General features: G+C 45.9%; 1 protein-coding gene across 10 annotated transcripts in view; it reads left to right on the forward strand.

Moving 5' to 3' along the window:
• The window catches only part of ppp1r13ba (protein phosphatase 1, regulatory subunit 13Ba), a 53,538-nt gene that overhangs the window by 5,860 nt on the left and 30,141 nt on the right, over positions 1-17,537 (forward strand). For 6 of the 10 annotated variants that reach the window (XM_048227335.1, XM_048227341.1, XM_048227337.1 and 3 more), the window contains exons 1-4: positions 1,786-2,198; positions 6,962-7,109; positions 10,459-10,578; positions 13,847-13,920. In XM_048227335.1, coding sequence (XP_048083292.1) covers positions 2,013-2,198; positions 6,962-7,109; positions 10,459-10,578; positions 13,847-13,920 — 528 coding nt within the window. In that variant the 5' untranslated portion in view covers positions 1,786-2,012. Of the gene's footprint in view, positions 1-1,785; positions 2,199-6,961; positions 7,110-10,458; positions 10,579-13,846; positions 13,921-16,136; positions 16,254-17,537 lie in introns of those variants that run through there. The other 4 variants (XM_048227338.1, XM_048227344.1, XM_048227342.1 and 1 more) reach the window with 3 other exon arrangements.

Genomic DNA, 17,537 nt, shown 5'->3' on the forward strand with positions numbered 1-17,537 from the left:
TTTTGGGGAATTGCTGACAGTATCTTTAATGTCCAACGTTAGGTTCTGGAACCGTTTCTCCGATTAGATCTAGAAGAACTGGCGTCCAGTCCCCCCGTTTGGCCGCTGCAGCGGCTGGTTTCCCGTCAGAGGGCTGGATGGGCTGGCCCCTGTACTGGGGAGCAGAGCCAGTGACAGCCTCTGCTTTGTCTCCTGCAGATTTATTATTGACAGGGCTGGAGGGAGCTGCTGGCATTCGCCTCTGCTTTTCAGCTGCCTCCCCGGAACCAGAACCGCTCCGACAGAACCTGTGTTGGGTTTTAAACAGGAGGGATAAGGATGAAGGGATATGATGGTGTGTGTGTGTGTGTTTGTTTGTTTACAGTGTGAATGAGAGTGTGTTGAGGTGCATGTCTATGTGTGTGTGTGTGTGTGTGTGTGTGTGTATGTGTGTGTGTGTGTGTGTGTGTGTGTGTGTGTGTGTGTCTGTGTGTGTGTGTTTGTGTGTAGAATGTTTAGAAGAAGAGTGATTTGCTGTTATCACAGTCGTTCGGGTCGTTTCGGGTCATTCCGGATCGTTTTAAGTCGTTGTCCTCGTCTGGTTGTTTTGAGAGATGCAATGTCATGTCTCTTGAGTTGAGTGGCAGTTATTGCTGCCTGGCGTTAGGATTTACGTCCGTGTCGTTTGGTTTGACGTAGACAAAGTGATCTTACGTCACAGCGCTCCTATATCTGGTGTGCACTGCAAAGGAAAGATAACACAAGTGTCTTGGCTTCCGACCTCCTAACAATGAAACTGTGTGTTTGTGTGTGTAATGTGGGTGGGGGGTGTTAAAAATATTTGTGGACATGCATGTTTTTTGTGTGTGTGTGTACGTGTGGGTTTGGGGGGCAGAATATGTGTGTTTTTTTTTTGTGTGTGTGTGTGTGTGTGTATTTATGTGTATGTGTGTAGTGGTGGTAGTGGTGGTGGGGGAAAGGATTGGTATTTAAGGTCTTTGTGTACTAGCCTATTTGTTTTTGAATGTGTGTGCACATCCCTCTTGCTCCTTCTCTTTCCCTCTCTCTCTCTATCACTGACTATTTCTTTTCTCTCTCTCTCTCTCTCTCTCTCTTCCGGTTTGTGTTTTGTGATATATATATATGTGTGTGTGAGTGTGTGGGTTTATAGTGTGAGTGGCATTCATTGAGCGGTGTTTGGTTGCTCTCTCTCTATCTGTGAGTGAGCTGTCACAGGCCAGCCTGGCTTCTGTCGTCAGACGCCTCTTATCTCCTCAGCACAAGTCCCAGGCTCTGGGACTGCCTCTGCCTACTGCTGCTGGAGTATCTCAATCTGGGAGAGAGAGAGGCCGCGTGATAGGACCCTCAAACACACACACACACACACACAGAGTTACTCACACACGCATTTAGAGGCTCACAAGACCCCTCTTTACCACTCATCTACCCACCCACCCTCTCACGTGTGCTGACACACACACACACACACACACACACACACACACACCAACCACCCCCCTCTCTCTGCAGCCTGACACTCACATTCACAAATACACACGCCGGCACTCAGGCTAAACAGAGTGGGGTCTCCTGTTGAACGAGGCAGATCCCCAGAGAGCTCTTCTCTGATGCGCATGTAGATTCTCCTCTCTCCTCTCCTCTCCTCTCCCTCTCCCTCTCTTTTGTCTGCTTCCTCTTCTCCTCTTGTGTTCTCTGTCCTTCTCTCCTCACCTCCTCCCTCCCCACTCGTTTTCTCTCCTAATCTCTCCCTCTCTTCTCTCCCTTCCTCTCCTCGTCCAATTCTCCTCTGTTTCTCCCCCTTTCTTTTCCACTCCTTTTCTCTCCTCTAGTCCTCTCTCTCTCCACTCCACTCCTCTCTTATCCTTTCTTCTATCTTCTGTTCATTTCCTTACCTTCATACCTCGTCCTCCCACCTCTCTCTCTCTCTCTCTCTCTCCCACTCTCTCTCTCTCTCTCTCTCTCTCTCTCTCTCTTTCTCTTGCGTGCGGTAGCGCCTTGCTCCCCGTGGAGTCATGAAGAGGTTTTTGGGGCTGGTCCTGAGTAGCCTGGCCGGACTGTCCAAGGACAAGCCCATCTGGCTCCAGCCGGCGTTCCAGCGGAAGAACAAAAAGAAGCCGGCAAAGAAAGGAGCGGCCCCACCGCCGCCAGGGCAACGCCACAGGAAGGGTCCGGCGTCGGTGCCGGCCGGGCCACCTAAGGTGAACTGATCGGACCGTCCGGGACAAGTTGAGCAGGACCCTGGGGGGGTGGGGTGAGGTGGGGGGTGGAGGGGGTTGGAGGTGGGATTGTGGGGTGGGGTGGGACGTGGTGCCGGAGCCGACTCTGGGAGCCAGTGGGCTGCTTGTGTGGTTTGCGGCCTAAAAATAGCCGCAGCCGTCTGGCACTTTGGCGATGCTTGAGCTGTCGGGAACTCACCCTTTGCACCACTTATGGTGGGGGGTGGAGGGGGGTCTTAAGTATTTTTATATGGGTGAAATGGTGTTGTTGGCTCGTTGTGTACAAGTGTGTATATGATACGGGTGTGGTTTGTGTTTTTGTATGCATGTGCATGTGCATGTGTATTTGTAAATGAACTTGAGTGTGTGTTTGTGTGTGTGTGTGTGTGTGTGTGTGAGGGTGAGGGTGAGGCCTTTTAAGGTTATGCACATAAGTGTGAGTTGATAGATGACATCTAAATGTGGGTTAGCGTCTATTATTTTCCAGTGTGTAAATAAGCACAAACACCCAGCACAGTAGGTGGTTCAAAATTTATAACAGTATTTCCAAATTTATGGCTGATAGATTTAGACCCCAGAGCAATAGAGTGCCTGGGTTGCTGTGGGATACCAATGCAGTTCCTGTTGTCTTCCTGGGAAGGGGAAACAGCTAGTGGGAAGACATGGCTTTATGAATTTAGTCTGCGTATGTGTTGTATGGCAGTAAAAGAGGATTCCCTTTCCAGCTCACTTTCCAGTAGGCTAGAAAGCAACAGGATTCTCTGGTATTTTCCGCTGGCCGATCGGGAGTGTTGGTGGCACAGTCAGGGGAAACAGACGGCCGGCCGCTTACTGTGAGCTTGAAAGTCTGGAGTGAAGACCGGAGCTGACGCTTTATTTGCATCTTAAATCGAATGGTGTTGGTGTCCAGGATTAGACTTTGCTTCGGGTAATATATTTCTGTGGTGACTCAGAAATGTGTTTGCTTCCCGTGTCAGCTGCACCTAAATTACTAGAGCTCCAGTTTCCTCAAAATAACAAGCTATAAACTATTCAGAGTACATCTTAATTTTGCCTGTGTAAAGCTTGCCGGATCAAGACCTTGAAAACAAACTGGCTGGAAGGTTTTTTTTTTAAGTAGAAGAAGACGGAAGAAGGAGATGCATATCTTGGCCCGAAGAAGTTAGAAGTGGATGTTCTCACCCGCCCACACTCAAACGCAAACCACGATCAATACCAAATGCCAAGCCACACAGAGCAGTGACACATAGCTTTACAGCCCACAACACTTCTTCAAGCTCTGCTGGGAGTCACAGAGGTCTGTCTTATTTTGGGAATGTTGAGAATGGAGAATGGAGACACTTTGCCCAGAGGTGAAAGTGATATAGTGTCAGAGAGTGCCATACACGTATCCAAGTATTCACTTTGATTTCATTGCAGTGGAGAATTCTTTTGAAGATCACGAAAGAGTTCATACCTTTTACATTAAGTGGGTGCTGGAGGGGGATACATGAGGTTTGGGGTTTCGGGGGGTGAGAGGTACTTCACCTTTCCAGCCTAAAGCAGAAGTGGGCAGAATGGCTGCACCTTTAAACTCATTTCTATGATTAGACTCATTGATTTTTTTCTCCTCTTTTATCATACCTCCTGTGGCATGGAGAGAGAGGAGAGAGGGAGAGAGAGAGAGAGAGAGAGAGAGAGAGAGAGAGAGAGAGAGAGTGTGGGAGGGAGAGAGAGAAGCAGCGGGCTGTGCTTAGATGTAGAATAGCCTGGTTTCATTTCCCTCCACAGAGCACACACAACCAGAGGCCTGGAGGGATCAAAATAAATCTCAGGGGGGTTGGCTCTATCCACCCCACCCCCACACCCCACCCTCCCGTCAAAGGAGATTTTTTTCCCCCCTCTGAAAACAAATAGTCAGCAGATTTCAGTGAGAGTGGTGGGATGGTTGTGGTCATAGCGTAGCGTATAGCAGCGTAGCGCTGGGCCACTGTGGGTTGGCGCTAGCCGTCTGGGTTTTTAACAGTGCAGTTTTGTGGCCGTGGTCTGGTGCTGTGTGCATGACGCCTCCCCCTCCTCCCCGCTCTGCTCTCTCTTTGTGTGGAAAAAAAAAATGACCCAGCAAAACTCCTGCTCTGCACGTGGATTATCCTCCCCTCTCCCGCCCTCTCTCTCTCTCTCCACTCTTACAGATGAGAGGAGCAGTTATTCTTTTTTCTCTATCCCTCTCTCTCTCTCTCCACTCTCTGATGGATTTGTTTTGCTCTGCTGCAGTGAATGCCCCCCCACCTCAGTACACACTCCAGCCTTTCAACTCTGACTATCCCTCCACCCCTCCTTTCCCCCGTGCCTATCTCTACAACCCTCCAACCCCAACCCCCCACAGGGGACCCACACGCACGTTTACACCACCCCTAATCAGATTACCGTAGCTGGGCATGTAATCCAAGCCTTACAGAGTTTTCTCCGCTCAATCTGTGTCTGTTGGCGTACAGGGAGGGATACAGATCACGAGAGAGAGAGAGAGAGAGAGAGAGAGAGAGAGAGAGAGTGTGTGTGTGAGAGAGAGAGATAGATAGAGAGAGAGAGAGAGAGAGAGAGAGAGAGAGAGAGAGAGAGAGAGAGAGAGAGAGAGAGGGGGCTGGGGAGAGACAGATTAAGAAAATGTGACATAAGGTGGATGACCGGGGAGAATGAAAATGATAGATGGACAGTGAAATGGATAAAATGATTGAAGAGAGAGAGAGAGAGAGATAGAGAGAAGAGATAGAGAGAAAGAGAGAAGAGAGAGAGAGATAGAGAAGAGATAGAGAGAAAGAGAGAAGAGATAGAGAGAGAGAGAGAGAGAGAGAGAGAGAAGAGATAGAGAGAAAGAGAGAAGAGATAGAGAGAGAGAAAGAGAGAGAGGTGTGTGCGTGAGTATGAGGGCTGAAACAGAGAGATTGCCTTACATTTTGGAAAGGAGGTCCCATTCCAGGTCTGGGTGGGGATTGACCTGCTGCTCATTTACAAGCCCCATGTGTGGAGCCCCGTATCAGAGTACACGCTGGGAGCCAGGGAGGAGAGAGTGAGAGAGAGAGAGAGAGAGAGAGAGAGAGAGAGAGAGAGAGAGAGAGAGAGAGAGAAGAGGAGGGAAGAGAAGAGAGGAGGGGGCTGGGGGTTGAAACAGTTGAAAGTGAACATATTTGACCCCCGAAGTGGGCTGTCTGCCTCTCAGGCTACACTTCTTGGAAGAGGATTGGAGAGGCTTGATTGGAAGGATTTGGTTAGCTATTTCATCGAATCTGTTTATAATGAAAAGGAATTCCCTGAAATGATTTCCCCACATGCTAGGCTGGCTTCCTGTGGCAAAAGAGGAATGGATATGTGTTTTTGTAGTTCTTTTAAAAAATGTGTCAAAAAAAGATGTTTTCCAGAATTCCAAAGTTTGGCCCTAAAGTCTCAAATGGTATTTAAGCGATGTGTGGAGATCCCACTATATAGTTAGCATCCTTCTCGTTTTCAGACCTCTGTGGCATCTTGCTAAATTTGTTGCTAAATCCCCTCCCAAAAAGAATTAAAGTAAATCAAAAGTAATCAGGCGCTCTGTACGCCAGTCTGCGCTCGCTTCGCTCTCACAGCAGGGAGCCCAAAGTCGGCACCCATCTGTGGATTATATAACCCCTCTGACGGTGACATCAGTGTGCCAGTGTGGGAGATACGTCCATCCCAGCGCGTCCCGTCCTCTGTGTTTTGGACAGTGCCGCTTGCCGTAGAGAGCAGTGGATGTTAGGGGTCTGGTGATCGTGATCCTTAATTGCGTGTGGAGCATCTTGTTTTTAGGAGAAAAGAACTTGTTAGGCACAAAGTATACTTGAGCGGGTGGGTGGGGGTGGCGGTGGAGGGGGGGCGTTGGGAGGTCATGACATGCAACAGGCGTAATTACTTTTTTCTGTAAGACGTGTTCTCTAAGTCGGTCTGTATTTTCTCCCTGACGCACACACACACATGCACGCACACACATGCACACACACACACACACACACACACACACACACACACACACACACACACACACACACACTCACTCTCTCTATCTTCATCAAATTTTCAGCAGTGCATAGCTGCCTGCACTCCCTTAAAGTAGGCCCTCTCCCTGTCTTTTGAAGGGGCTGTAAAAGAGAGCGGGGCCTCGCTGGGCTTTCATGAAGGCTTTTAAAAGCGAGAGCGGCTGGCCAGGAGACACCTGCGCGAGACAGAAACACATGCTGAGCAGCTTTTGTCTGCTCACACAATGCACTTGACCAGATGATGTCATTTCAAGAAACATTTCTTATAGAACAAAGCACTAAAGTGAAGGCCTATTCTTATCACTGTGCTTCACACTCATTCAACTAAACAATACTAGATCACTGAATACTCACTAGCAGTCATCTACATGGGAGCACAGCCAAGAGACTCCTGCCATATACTCATGTATCTGGTTGAATTGTCAGACCACCCATTAGGCCTACATGACAAGCCCTTAAACAGTGTGACAATCATGCATTTTACAGCAATTATGGAATAAAGAAAAACAGCACATCAACAGTTTTATATTTCAGGCCCATTAGTAACACTTTTATAGTGCTGTTAGAAACTCATAGTTGTTGTTTTACACTGTGGATGATAATATGATTGTAGTTAGTTACCATGTTATAGCGCTGATGTAATACTATTGTGTTTGTATTTTGTAATGTAATAAAACCTGAGCTTAATCCAGTCCTCCATCTCTGTCCCCACCTCAGATGATCCTGACCGTGTTCCTGAGCGACGGTGACCAGATGCTGACAGAGGTGCCCGTTACCCCGGAGACGCTGTGTAAGGATGTGGTGGAGTTCTGCAAGGAGGCCGGCGAGAGTAGCTGCCACCTAGCTGAGGTGTGGAGGGGCAACGGTAAGACAACTGACCCAACCCTCACAGAACTACCTAGAACCTTCCAGAACCTGGAGAACGCAAGGGGGAACGGGCAGGCAGAGATGACAATAGAGGCCCCAGCTGTGGCGCAACTGGCTGGGGCACCTGCACCGTACGCCGGCGACCCGGGTTCGATTCCCGCCCCGTGGTCCTTTCCAGATCCCACCCCGACTCTCTCTCCCACTCACTTCCTGTCAATCTCCACTATCCTGTCGCATTAAAGACATAAAAGTAGAGATGCACCGATATGGAATTTTAGGGCCGATAACGATAACCGATATTTATTGGTTTGTTGTGGCCGATACCGATACGATAACCGATAATATTACTCTTGAAAAAATTGTGAAAAGTGATTTGGGGAAAGCATTTAATAAGCATAATTGTATTGCAGTAATTTTGCCTACCACCAAATGATGGACAGAACTCATAATAGTCCTCAATAGTACAGCAGTCAACATAACAGTAGCCTAGCCCTACAGTATGTGTGGCTCCTTTAAGTGAACCTGACGTCAGTGAATTGCGAGTGAGTGGCTAGAGAGTATGAATCGTTTTCATTTAGGACTAAACACTCATAAACGGCTCAGCTGGGAATAAGCTACAGTATAGCGACCAAATCAGAGTTTGTGAGGGAAACTTAGGTTTAGTTTCAACTGCGGGTAACTGAATAAAGCTGCAACTCCTCAGACTGTATCTTATGTCCGTCTACTCTGTTGCGCACAACCTGCTGCAGCAGAAATGAAAGGCGTTAGCCCCAAAGGTTTTAATAACATATTATAATGACCTGTCTGGAACTGAAGCAGGAATGGTTAGCATATTTCTAGGTAATAATACAAAACCCAAACTAAAGTAATGCAAATATAATACTAAAACACAACTTAGAACTAGGCCTACTTATGTACTCGTCCCACTAATGAGTTTGTTTATTTGTTTCCCCGACCAGCGCGGTAAAGCGCAAACACATCAGCACAAGACGACTCTAGATAGGGCTGAGCTCCGCTCTGGTAAGGTTAAATGGTGGATCATTCACGAGAGAATTTTGAGATGCACAGATTCCCAAATGAACGCATATCCACAGATTTTGTTGAAATACAACACAGAGTGGTGAAATACATTCACACCGCTGACATTATATTGAGGAAAAAGTATAGCCAACCAAGCTCAAGTAGCTCAGTGTAGCCAGACGGACCTTATGTAGGCCTAAATTAGGACTTTAAAAAAATATCGGCGCAAATTATCGGCCAGAATTCTGTTATCGGACCGATAATAATATTTTCATTTTTTCACTTATCTCACCGATATATCGTGCATCCCTACATAAAAGCCCCAAAAAATATAGTTTTAAAAAAAAAAGAGATGACAATAGAATGGGGCTGTTGTCCTTGAAATCCCAGATCTAGAGACAGTAAGGCATAAATCAGTGATCACTGTTGGGAAACAAGTTTTGTTGTTGTTATTGAAGTATGAAGTTTTACACCTGTTCAAGTATTTGATTAATGGAGCCCATTGTTTGTGCAAAACGAAACCTTTCTAAAACGTCTTGGCTTCTTTGTTCTTGACATTTATCTATTGTTTTGCTAAAGTGGAATGGAAGCAATATTTTTCGCACAAGTTCTTACTGCCATGCCAAAACAGTCAAAGTGGGTCATTGTGTTCAGTGTAAATATATGGGAACCATGCATGGGGCAGCATATGTGGGCCAGTCGGGCAAACTCATAGGTCGCCATTCACGGATGTACTGGGAACATTTCCATTTCCTAGGGTTTTGTCCCACACAGAGACACAAAGCAATGTATGGAATCTATACATGAAATATAGGGCAGAATTTGTATGTCAGAATGTCAAAAAATAGGGTTGGTATGCTGCTTTACTGAGGATAATGTGACAGTGGTTTAATCGTGACTCAATTAGGAGAGCATGGAAGGGAAGACAGTAATATCACTAATGCCATGTCACAGTGTCTATTCAAGTTAGCAGCAGTCATGGCTGAATCACCCCCAAAAAAAAACAATTAAACAATTTTTTTGTTTAAACTTACAACAAAGTAAAGTAAAAGTAAGTAGATTTTTATTCATTTGCTGCCTCTAAAGTAATTAGGTTAAACATGTGCCATGGGTGACTGGTGTAGCTTAGATCCCTGTCTCCTCACTAATGGCTGTGAATGGCCCAGTGTTGTTGCTGGTCCCAGTGTTCCCAGTCCTGTCCAGACTGCTGCCTCACAGCACAACAATGGCCTCCTTGTCCCCTTGTGTCCCAGACAGTGGGTGTCGCAAAGTGGGTCAGGATGTCTCTAGCTGTTTTCCCTCTCTCTCTCTCTCTCTCTCTCTCTCTCTCTCTCTCTCTCGCTCGCTCTGTCCCCCTCACTCCCTCTCTCTTTATTTGTTGCTGTCTCACTCTCACTCTATGCATTACTCTTTCTCTCTCTCTCTCTCTCTCTCTCTCTTTCTCTCTCTCTGTCTTGCTCTGTCTCCCTCCCTCTCTCTCTCTACTGTATGTGTTGCTCTCTCTCCCAACCCCCCTCCCTCTCTCTCTCTTGCCTGTGGGCTTTGTTTGTTCAGCCCATGTCCATGTAGGTGCGTTATTACAACACTTGGCACTGTTGGCAGCAAGCAAGGTCACACTGACTGATGTTGTCATTGTTGCCGTGTTTAAGTTACAGCTGTTAGAGGGCAAACAGTCATATCTTATCACCTCTGCTTCCTCATTAGGAACAGGCTTGAACGAGTGGCCAAAGGCCTCTTTTGACCTCTGTATATATACTTCATTTGTAAATTAAATATAAGTTCAGTTTAGTTATACTGTTTTCAGTGCAATTCTATTTATGAAATAGCACCGTGAATGGATTTGCATGTAATTGCTTTTTTTTATACTGAGGATTATGAAATTCATCTATGATGCATTAACATAAGAGAATTGAGTTAGAACAGCTCTCTAGAATTAGCAGCAGCGTAGATAGCTTTATTCTACTATGGACTAAGTGATAATTTGAAAGGAAATCAAATACCCCTGGAGGCTTTTAATACAAAGCGTAGACGCAGTGAAGTGAGGAAAAGCTTCAAGCCTCTCTGCACTCCTGAAAGAGCCCGCATTAGGCACAGGAGATTCTTAGAGAGCCACAGTGTTGTGTGGGCCTTTCGAGATACTTTTTGTGTGGGCCTTTCGAGAGACTTTTTAAAGCAGCTTTGTTCCTCCCAAAATAGTTGCAAGGCTTTTTCCTCCAATCCCATTTCCCAGCATTTTTTGTAATTATCTTTTCAGTGATAACAATAGGTAGAGCTCCCTACCTCTGGTCATCCTAATATCGTCCTGTCCTCCTCTCCTCCTTCTGCAGAGCGAGCGATCCCGTATGATCACCTGATGTATGACCACCTGCAGAAGTGGGGTCCCCGGCGACACGAGGTGAAGTTCTACCTGAGGCACGAGGAGCTGCCCATCGAGGCCTGTGAGCTCGGTGAGTCTCGGGGCCAGTCAGGTCCGCTTCCTCTCCACCCTAACAGAGCACTCTCTCCTGGCTACTGCTGGAAAAACATTTTCAGCAGGAGAGAGGGCTCTGTTAGGGGGAAGTGGAAGTGGAATCGGTTCTTGATAATTATGTCAGATGTGCTGACATCTGTTGAAATAGAATATGAAGAGTTTGGTACCAATATCTCCATTTTTAAAAACATTATAAAGTCATGTCATTTAATTGTGTATTTCAGGTAATATTAATAATTGCAGTCTAATTGTTGTTGTGTTTTTTCGATTGAGTAAAGATAAATCAAACAACAATATTCAACTACAGTTCTACTGAAATTACTTGCAAATCAAAATGTAAAGAAATGATTTATGAAAATTCATTAAAATGGAGGATATAGCGTTTTTAAACTCTTCATACACTCTATAGAAGCATCCTTGAATTGTTCAGAATGTTGAGTTCTAGCATCCATTGCATCCTCTGTGTACATGTGTGTCTGACATGTATGATATATTATTATTTGCTTGTTATGGTATATGTCAGAAATATGACACATATAATAACATTTACATGTGACTAAAATATATTTTTTTGATTGGGCCGATGAGCAATGCGTAGGCAGTCAGTGTTTGCGTCAGTCAGTGATGGCCATGGGCATATCAGTTTGTATTTGTTTACTCATTGTTCTAAATGTGACACTGAGCGAACAAAAAGTCTGCACAGTAGAGCGCTGGAACATTCTGAACAGCAGAAACATTTGACTTCTCTCATAACTTGATCTTTCCACCTTTCTGTCTCTTGCTGTTTGACATTCACTGCCTCTTCTCTCTTCCCTCATTATCCCTCTGTGCTGTCTCTCCGTCTCTCCTGTTGCCCTTTTTCTGTTCTCGGTGTCTTCTGCTCTTTTTGTTTCTCTGTCTCTCCCTCGTCTCTCTCGGATGGGTTCAGGCTCTTACGTAACTAATCGCCTCTCAGTAGCTAATTGGTCTCTACGGTGATGACCTGTTCTGACCTCTGCACCTGAGACGGCTCAGAAGGCTCTAGTGTGTGTGTGTGTGTGTGTGTGTGTGTGTGTGTGTGTGTGTGTGTGTGTGTGTGTTTGGGTGTAGTGGCGGTGGGTAGGGGCGGGTGACTCGTCGTCTGCACGAAAGAGTTTGCTTAGCGAGGTGTTTATGAGACAGACTTGCACAGTGAGGGGGTGGACATTACTCTTCCCTCTGTCTCACTTTGTCTTAGTATGTGTGAGGTTGAGTGAGTGAGTGTGTATGTGTGTGTGTGTGTGTGTATGTGTGTGTGTGAGCTTGAGTGTGATTGTGAGTGTGTGTCAGTGATTGTGTGGATTAGGTCGATGAGAACACATTAGCCTGATTCACTAATGAAATCGCATGCAATACCATTAAGGTGACCCATGGATCATCAAACAGATTTTTCTTGGGCAAATTATAGTCCTTCCCACTCTGTAGAACTGAGCTCCACCAGTGTATGCTCCTCTATTGTATGCAAAACCAAATGCATAAATAAATTAAATAACTATACATAAATTATTTAATTATATATTAATATATATAATATATTATAATATTTGTCAAATAAATAAATGCACAGAAAAGTAGCCAACCGTTTCTCTAGATGATTGTAGAAAGGGATAATTCGGTTGGGTCGGTGGGTCAGGCTATCGCTAATCGCTAATGCTATGACCACGTAGGGGTCCACATGCATTAGTGGGCTCCTGTCGCTCATTGAGGTCGATGTATTAGTAGTGTGACTGACTGGATTACCCATACTGTGATTCAGACCAGGATTTAGGGGAATTAAACCCTATCTATTTATAGACGACACAGACGGGGGGGAGATCCTTTTTTTTTCATTTAAAAGCAGGGACCTGAGGCGCAGTCTTGAAAACGCCCCTTTATCCTGACAGACAGACAGACAGACAGACAAACACTGACTCATACGCACACACCCACAGGCAGAAGAGCACACACACACACACGGACACAAGCACAAACACAGACTCGTGCACACACACAGGAAGACATAACCAATTTCCAAATAGGTCCGCCGTCTCACACACACACACACACACACACACACACACACACACACAGAGCCAGGAGAGCCAGAGAAGTCACCAGCCCCCTGCCGAGTCCTCATCAGTAATCAGGTGTAATGCTGCCCTGCTGAGTGCCACGGTGTACATTTGTCCGCCGTGCGACCGTGGCCGTATGCTCGGACTCCTGCGGTGTGTATTAGTTCTCATTTACTTCTCTGTGTGTGTGTGTGTGTGTGTGTGTGTGTGTGTGTGTGTGTGTGTGTGTGTGTGTGTGTGTGTGTGTCTGAATTGGTGTGTATTTGTGTGTATCTGTATTTGTGTGTGTGTGTGTGTGTGTGTGTGTGTGTCTGTCTGTCTGTCTGTATTTGTGTGTGTTTGTGTGTGTGTGTGTGTGTGTGTGTGTGTGTGTGTGTGTTCTTTAGACAGAGAGAGATAAAGTGCACTGTTTCTGTTTCTATTGATTGCACCCCTTCCCACTTCCCATTTGTGTGTGTTTGTGTTTGTATGTATGTGTGTGTGTTTGTTTTGTGTGTGTGTGTGTGTGTGTGTGTGTGTGTGTGTGTGTGTGTGTGTGTGTGTGTCTGTCTGTCTGTATTTGTGTGTATTTGTGTGTATCTGTATTTGTGTGTGTGTGTGTGTGTGTGTGTGTGTGTGTGTGTGTGTGTGTGTGTGTCTGTCTGTATTTGTGTGTATTTGTGTGTGTGTGTGTGTGTGTGTGTGTGTGTGTGTGTGTGTGTGTGTGTGTATGTGTGGCCATGTGTGTGTGTGTGTGTGTTCTTTAGACAGAGAGAGATAAAGTGCACTGTTTCTGTTTCTATTGATTGCACCCCTTCCCACTCCCACAGTAAACTCCTCTTCAGCTGGGAGCCCAAACGAGGAGTATCTGATTCTCACTGGAGCCAGTTTGTTCTCCATGTTCACCTCCCTGTTCTCCTCTAGTGTTGAGCGAATGGATGGATGTGTTCTCTACATGCTGCATTGTGTCTCTGTTATGATGGCCTCTTTGTCTAGTGATGAATGAGTTGCTGTCGAGGTGCTCCACACTTGGTCCTGTAGTTGTCTTGGTGTCACTCGGATGGCTTTGCAGTAACCTGCGGCACTATGAGGTAATGTTATGATGTAATCTCTCTCTCTCACTCTCTCTCTCTCTCTCTTTCTCTCTCTCTCTCTCTTTCTCTTGTTTTCTCTCTCCATCTCTTCTTCAACTCACAGGCAGCCAGCAGTGTGGAGAGCAGCCCAACAGAAGGTCAAGGGGGAGTCCAGCTGACAAGCACTGTGAGAACGGGGTATGTGTATAAACTAGTACACACACACACGTAACACACACGTAACACACACACATATGTCACACACACATACGTCTCACACACACACACACACACACACACACACACACACACACACACACACACACACACAATCCCTACAGATAGACACAATCACATACTGTGTTGTATATTTCTGTGTTGTGTATTTCTGTGTGTGTGTGTGTGTGTGTGTGTGTGTGTGTGTGTGTGTGTGTGTGTGTGTGTGTGTGTGTGTGTGTGTGTGTGTCTGTGTGTGTGTGTGTGTGTGTGTGTGTGTCTGTGTGTGTGTGTGTGTGTGTGTGTGTGTGTGTCTGTGTGTGTGTGTGTGTGTGTGTGTGTCTGTGTGTCTGTGTGTGTGTGTGTGTGTGTGTGTGTGTGTGTGTGTGTGTGTGTGTGTGTGTGTGTGTGTGTGTGTGTGTGTGTGTGTGTGTGTGTGTGTGTGTGTGTCTGTGTGTGTGTGTGTGTGTGTGTGTGTATGTGTGTGTGTGTGTGTGAGGGAGCAGAAGACAGTGATAGACACATACCAGCACTTTCATTTTCCTCCCTCCCTCTCTCTCTCCCTCTCTCTTCTTCTCTCCCTCTCTCTCTCCCTCCCTCTCTCTCTCTCCCTCCCTCTCTCTCCCTCCCTCTCTCTCCTTCTCTCCATCCTTTTCTCTCTCTCTCCATCTTGTTGTCGCTGTGCAAGATGCTGCATGCATGCAAATTAGTCTAATGTTCTTCATGCATGGTGATACCTGTCAATCAGAGTCAGAGTCAAGGCTGCTTGTCTGAATAAATCATCAGAGCGTCATTAGGCCATGTGAGGCTAACGTGTGAGGTCATAACTCATCTCTTAAATAATGCTGAACTCAAGCCAAGGTAGGAGTCAGCAGCTTCCTCAAGACGCACACACACACACATACACACACAAACACACATTCACAGATATACACACATACTGCACCAGAGAACTCTGTGCCAAGTTCTTTTTAAAAGGTGTCTTGATTTTTAGCGTCATACTGCAGAGGGGGTGTAAACTGTGTGTGTGTGTGTGTGTGTGTGTGTGTGTGTGTGTGTCTGTGAGTGTCTGTGTGTGTGTTTGTCTGTCTGTGTGTGTGTGTGTCTGTGAGTGTTTGTGTGTGTGTTTGTCTGTCTGTGTGTGTGTGTGTGTGTGTGTGTCTCTGTGTGAGTGTCTGTGTGTGTGTTTGTTTGTGTGTGTGTGTTTAGGCTTCTTGATCTGTACACGTGTGAATGTGTAAGTGGAGTTTTTGGTGTATTTACGTCTTGTAAGTCAGTGGCACTCTCTTCCCCTGTTTTGGCTGAGTGTATGTGTGTGTTTGTTGTTTGTGGTGCACTAGCAGGGGGATTACACGCAGGCTTAGTGACACGACTGATTACAGGCCACCCTGAGTTGTGAAAGGAGGACAGCCTTGACCACGCCTGTGTCCAGATCTTGATCAGGGTGTAGTGATTTATCTTGGGTTTTATGGGCAAGTTGCATCTGACTGGTTTTAATCTTAACGTCCTATTTATATTCTTTTGTCTGGGTCTTTGACATACTCAAAATAAGTATGTCTTTATTGCCTTTAGCCACAATCTGTGTGGTAAAGAACATACAGAGTATCGATTTAACTTCAATGTTGTGTATTCTTATTTCTTGCCATAATCACAGCTGGTAACTGTATAAGAATATATCAACTACATAACATAACAAAAACAAACAGGACTGACTAAAATACAGACTTATTTATGCTGCAAGTGATATGATTGTCTTTTTTATCATTAGCAGTTCTATTTGTTTACATTTGATTCCCTTTGTTACGCCTCAGAATTGGACTTCACTCCGTAAAAGGTAATGCTATCACTTGGCGCTGCTATTTTAGGGCTACGCATATCAAATCTATCAGGGGTGACCTTAACTTTTCTTCCAATCCCAGTATAGCTGGGATGTTTCAGCTCCAATGCGGGATTATTCTCGCATCATGACATAACTCTCCCTAAGAGGATTCATGGTGTTGTTCTCCTGCTCTAGGACTGGCCAGACACTTAGCCCCACTGCACACTCACCCAGTCTGGGGCTCTCTCCCTGGCAGACACTCCCGCAGAGTCCAGGCCACATAGCTGTTAGCTTTATCTTAGGGCCCTGATACTGGGTGGTATTCATAGTTTTGATTCAGCTCCAACATTTTTATAATGCTCTTCATGTGGGCTCACACCTAAAAGCTATTTAAGACCCTCATGCACTCCTCATAAACACAACACTCTCTCCTGAGGTCTCTATAATTCAACCCAACTCCCAGGTAGCCTCCACTGGAAATACTGCGCCCAAGAGGGTATGTGCAACAGCATTACAAACCTCTTCTGGAAGCTTGTTGTTTGATTGATGTTTAGCTACTTGTTATATTTTGCTGGCTTGATTTTGAATTGGCTTGATTAGTTTTGAATTTGTTTGAATTGTTTTGTTGTTTCTAAACAACAGCAAGGTCATGGGTTCAATGATGCACTTTATACCAATGTATGTTTGCACTTTACTGAAAACCACTTTATATAAAAGTGTCAATTGAATGGATGAATTAAGATGTTTGAGTGCTTTAAGCACACCTATTTGTCATCAAAGGCAAAGCTGTGACTTCAGCAACTTTGCTTGACACATTCCTCATTTAAATGTGCTTGCTCAGTGTGACTGATTTCGGTGATTAGTGCGATTCCGTTGTGACTACAATGTTTACTCAGACTTCAAAGACATCGTAGGAATATGACCTATTTTATTTTCTATTTTGAAATCACTACATGAGGTCCTGACGAATGACTGAAGCATGCCGTTGAGAGTTTTGAGAGGGAGCTTTAGATTTTAAAGTATTAGTGTCGCTCGCCGGGCCAAGATTGAATTCCCCACGTAGGTGGTGGTGTGTGTGTGTGTGTGTGTGTGTGTCTGGTGTGGCGTGTCGTGATACAGTACCACATGATGCCTCTGGACCCTCCAGTTGTCACTCACAGCTGTCTTTCACAGAGTTCAAAAAGAGGACAAGGCATTGGAGAAAGGAAGGGTGAAACACCTCTCTCTCTCTCTCTCTCTCTCACTCTGTCTTCCTCCCTCCTTTTTCGTCTCTCGCCATCTTTCCGGAGCGCCCTCATTCTCCTCTGGCAGAGAAATATTGCCCCACTCTATCACCCCCTCGCATCTCATCCCTTGTCTCTTTCTCCCACTGTCACCCTCTCCCTCCATCCCTCCCCCCTCCCTCACTCTGTCACCCTCTCCTAACCTTCCTCTCACTTGTCATTCGTCTTGTTTCGGAGCGCCATCGCAACCCGTCCCTTTTTGTGGCTTCTTTCTCAGCGCTCCATCCGTCGTTCCTCACATCCCTGCACTGTCAGGGGGCTCGCACTGTGATCAAGTCCTTGGAAAAGTAACAGGAACTGAGTGATGCTGGGCCTACTTCAGCCATTGCTGGGGCCTAAGCAGGCGGGGGTGGAATTCCTCCATGGCACTCTACACCTCGGAATATGGCAATCGAGCAAACAGGTGGTGGTGCAGCTAGTCATGGCTTACCATGGCTTTTACCGTCCATCCATCGGCCATATTTTCGAAACTTCCCGTCATCCCGGAATGATTAACC

The sequence above is a fragment of the Alosa alosa genome, chromosome 19, assembly GCF_017589495.1.
Source record: "Alosa alosa isolate M-15738 ecotype Scorff River chromosome 19, AALO_Geno_1.1, whole genome shotgun sequence".
NCBI classification, from domain to species: Eukaryota; Metazoa; Chordata; class Actinopteri; order Clupeiformes; family Clupeidae; genus Alosa; species Alosa alosa.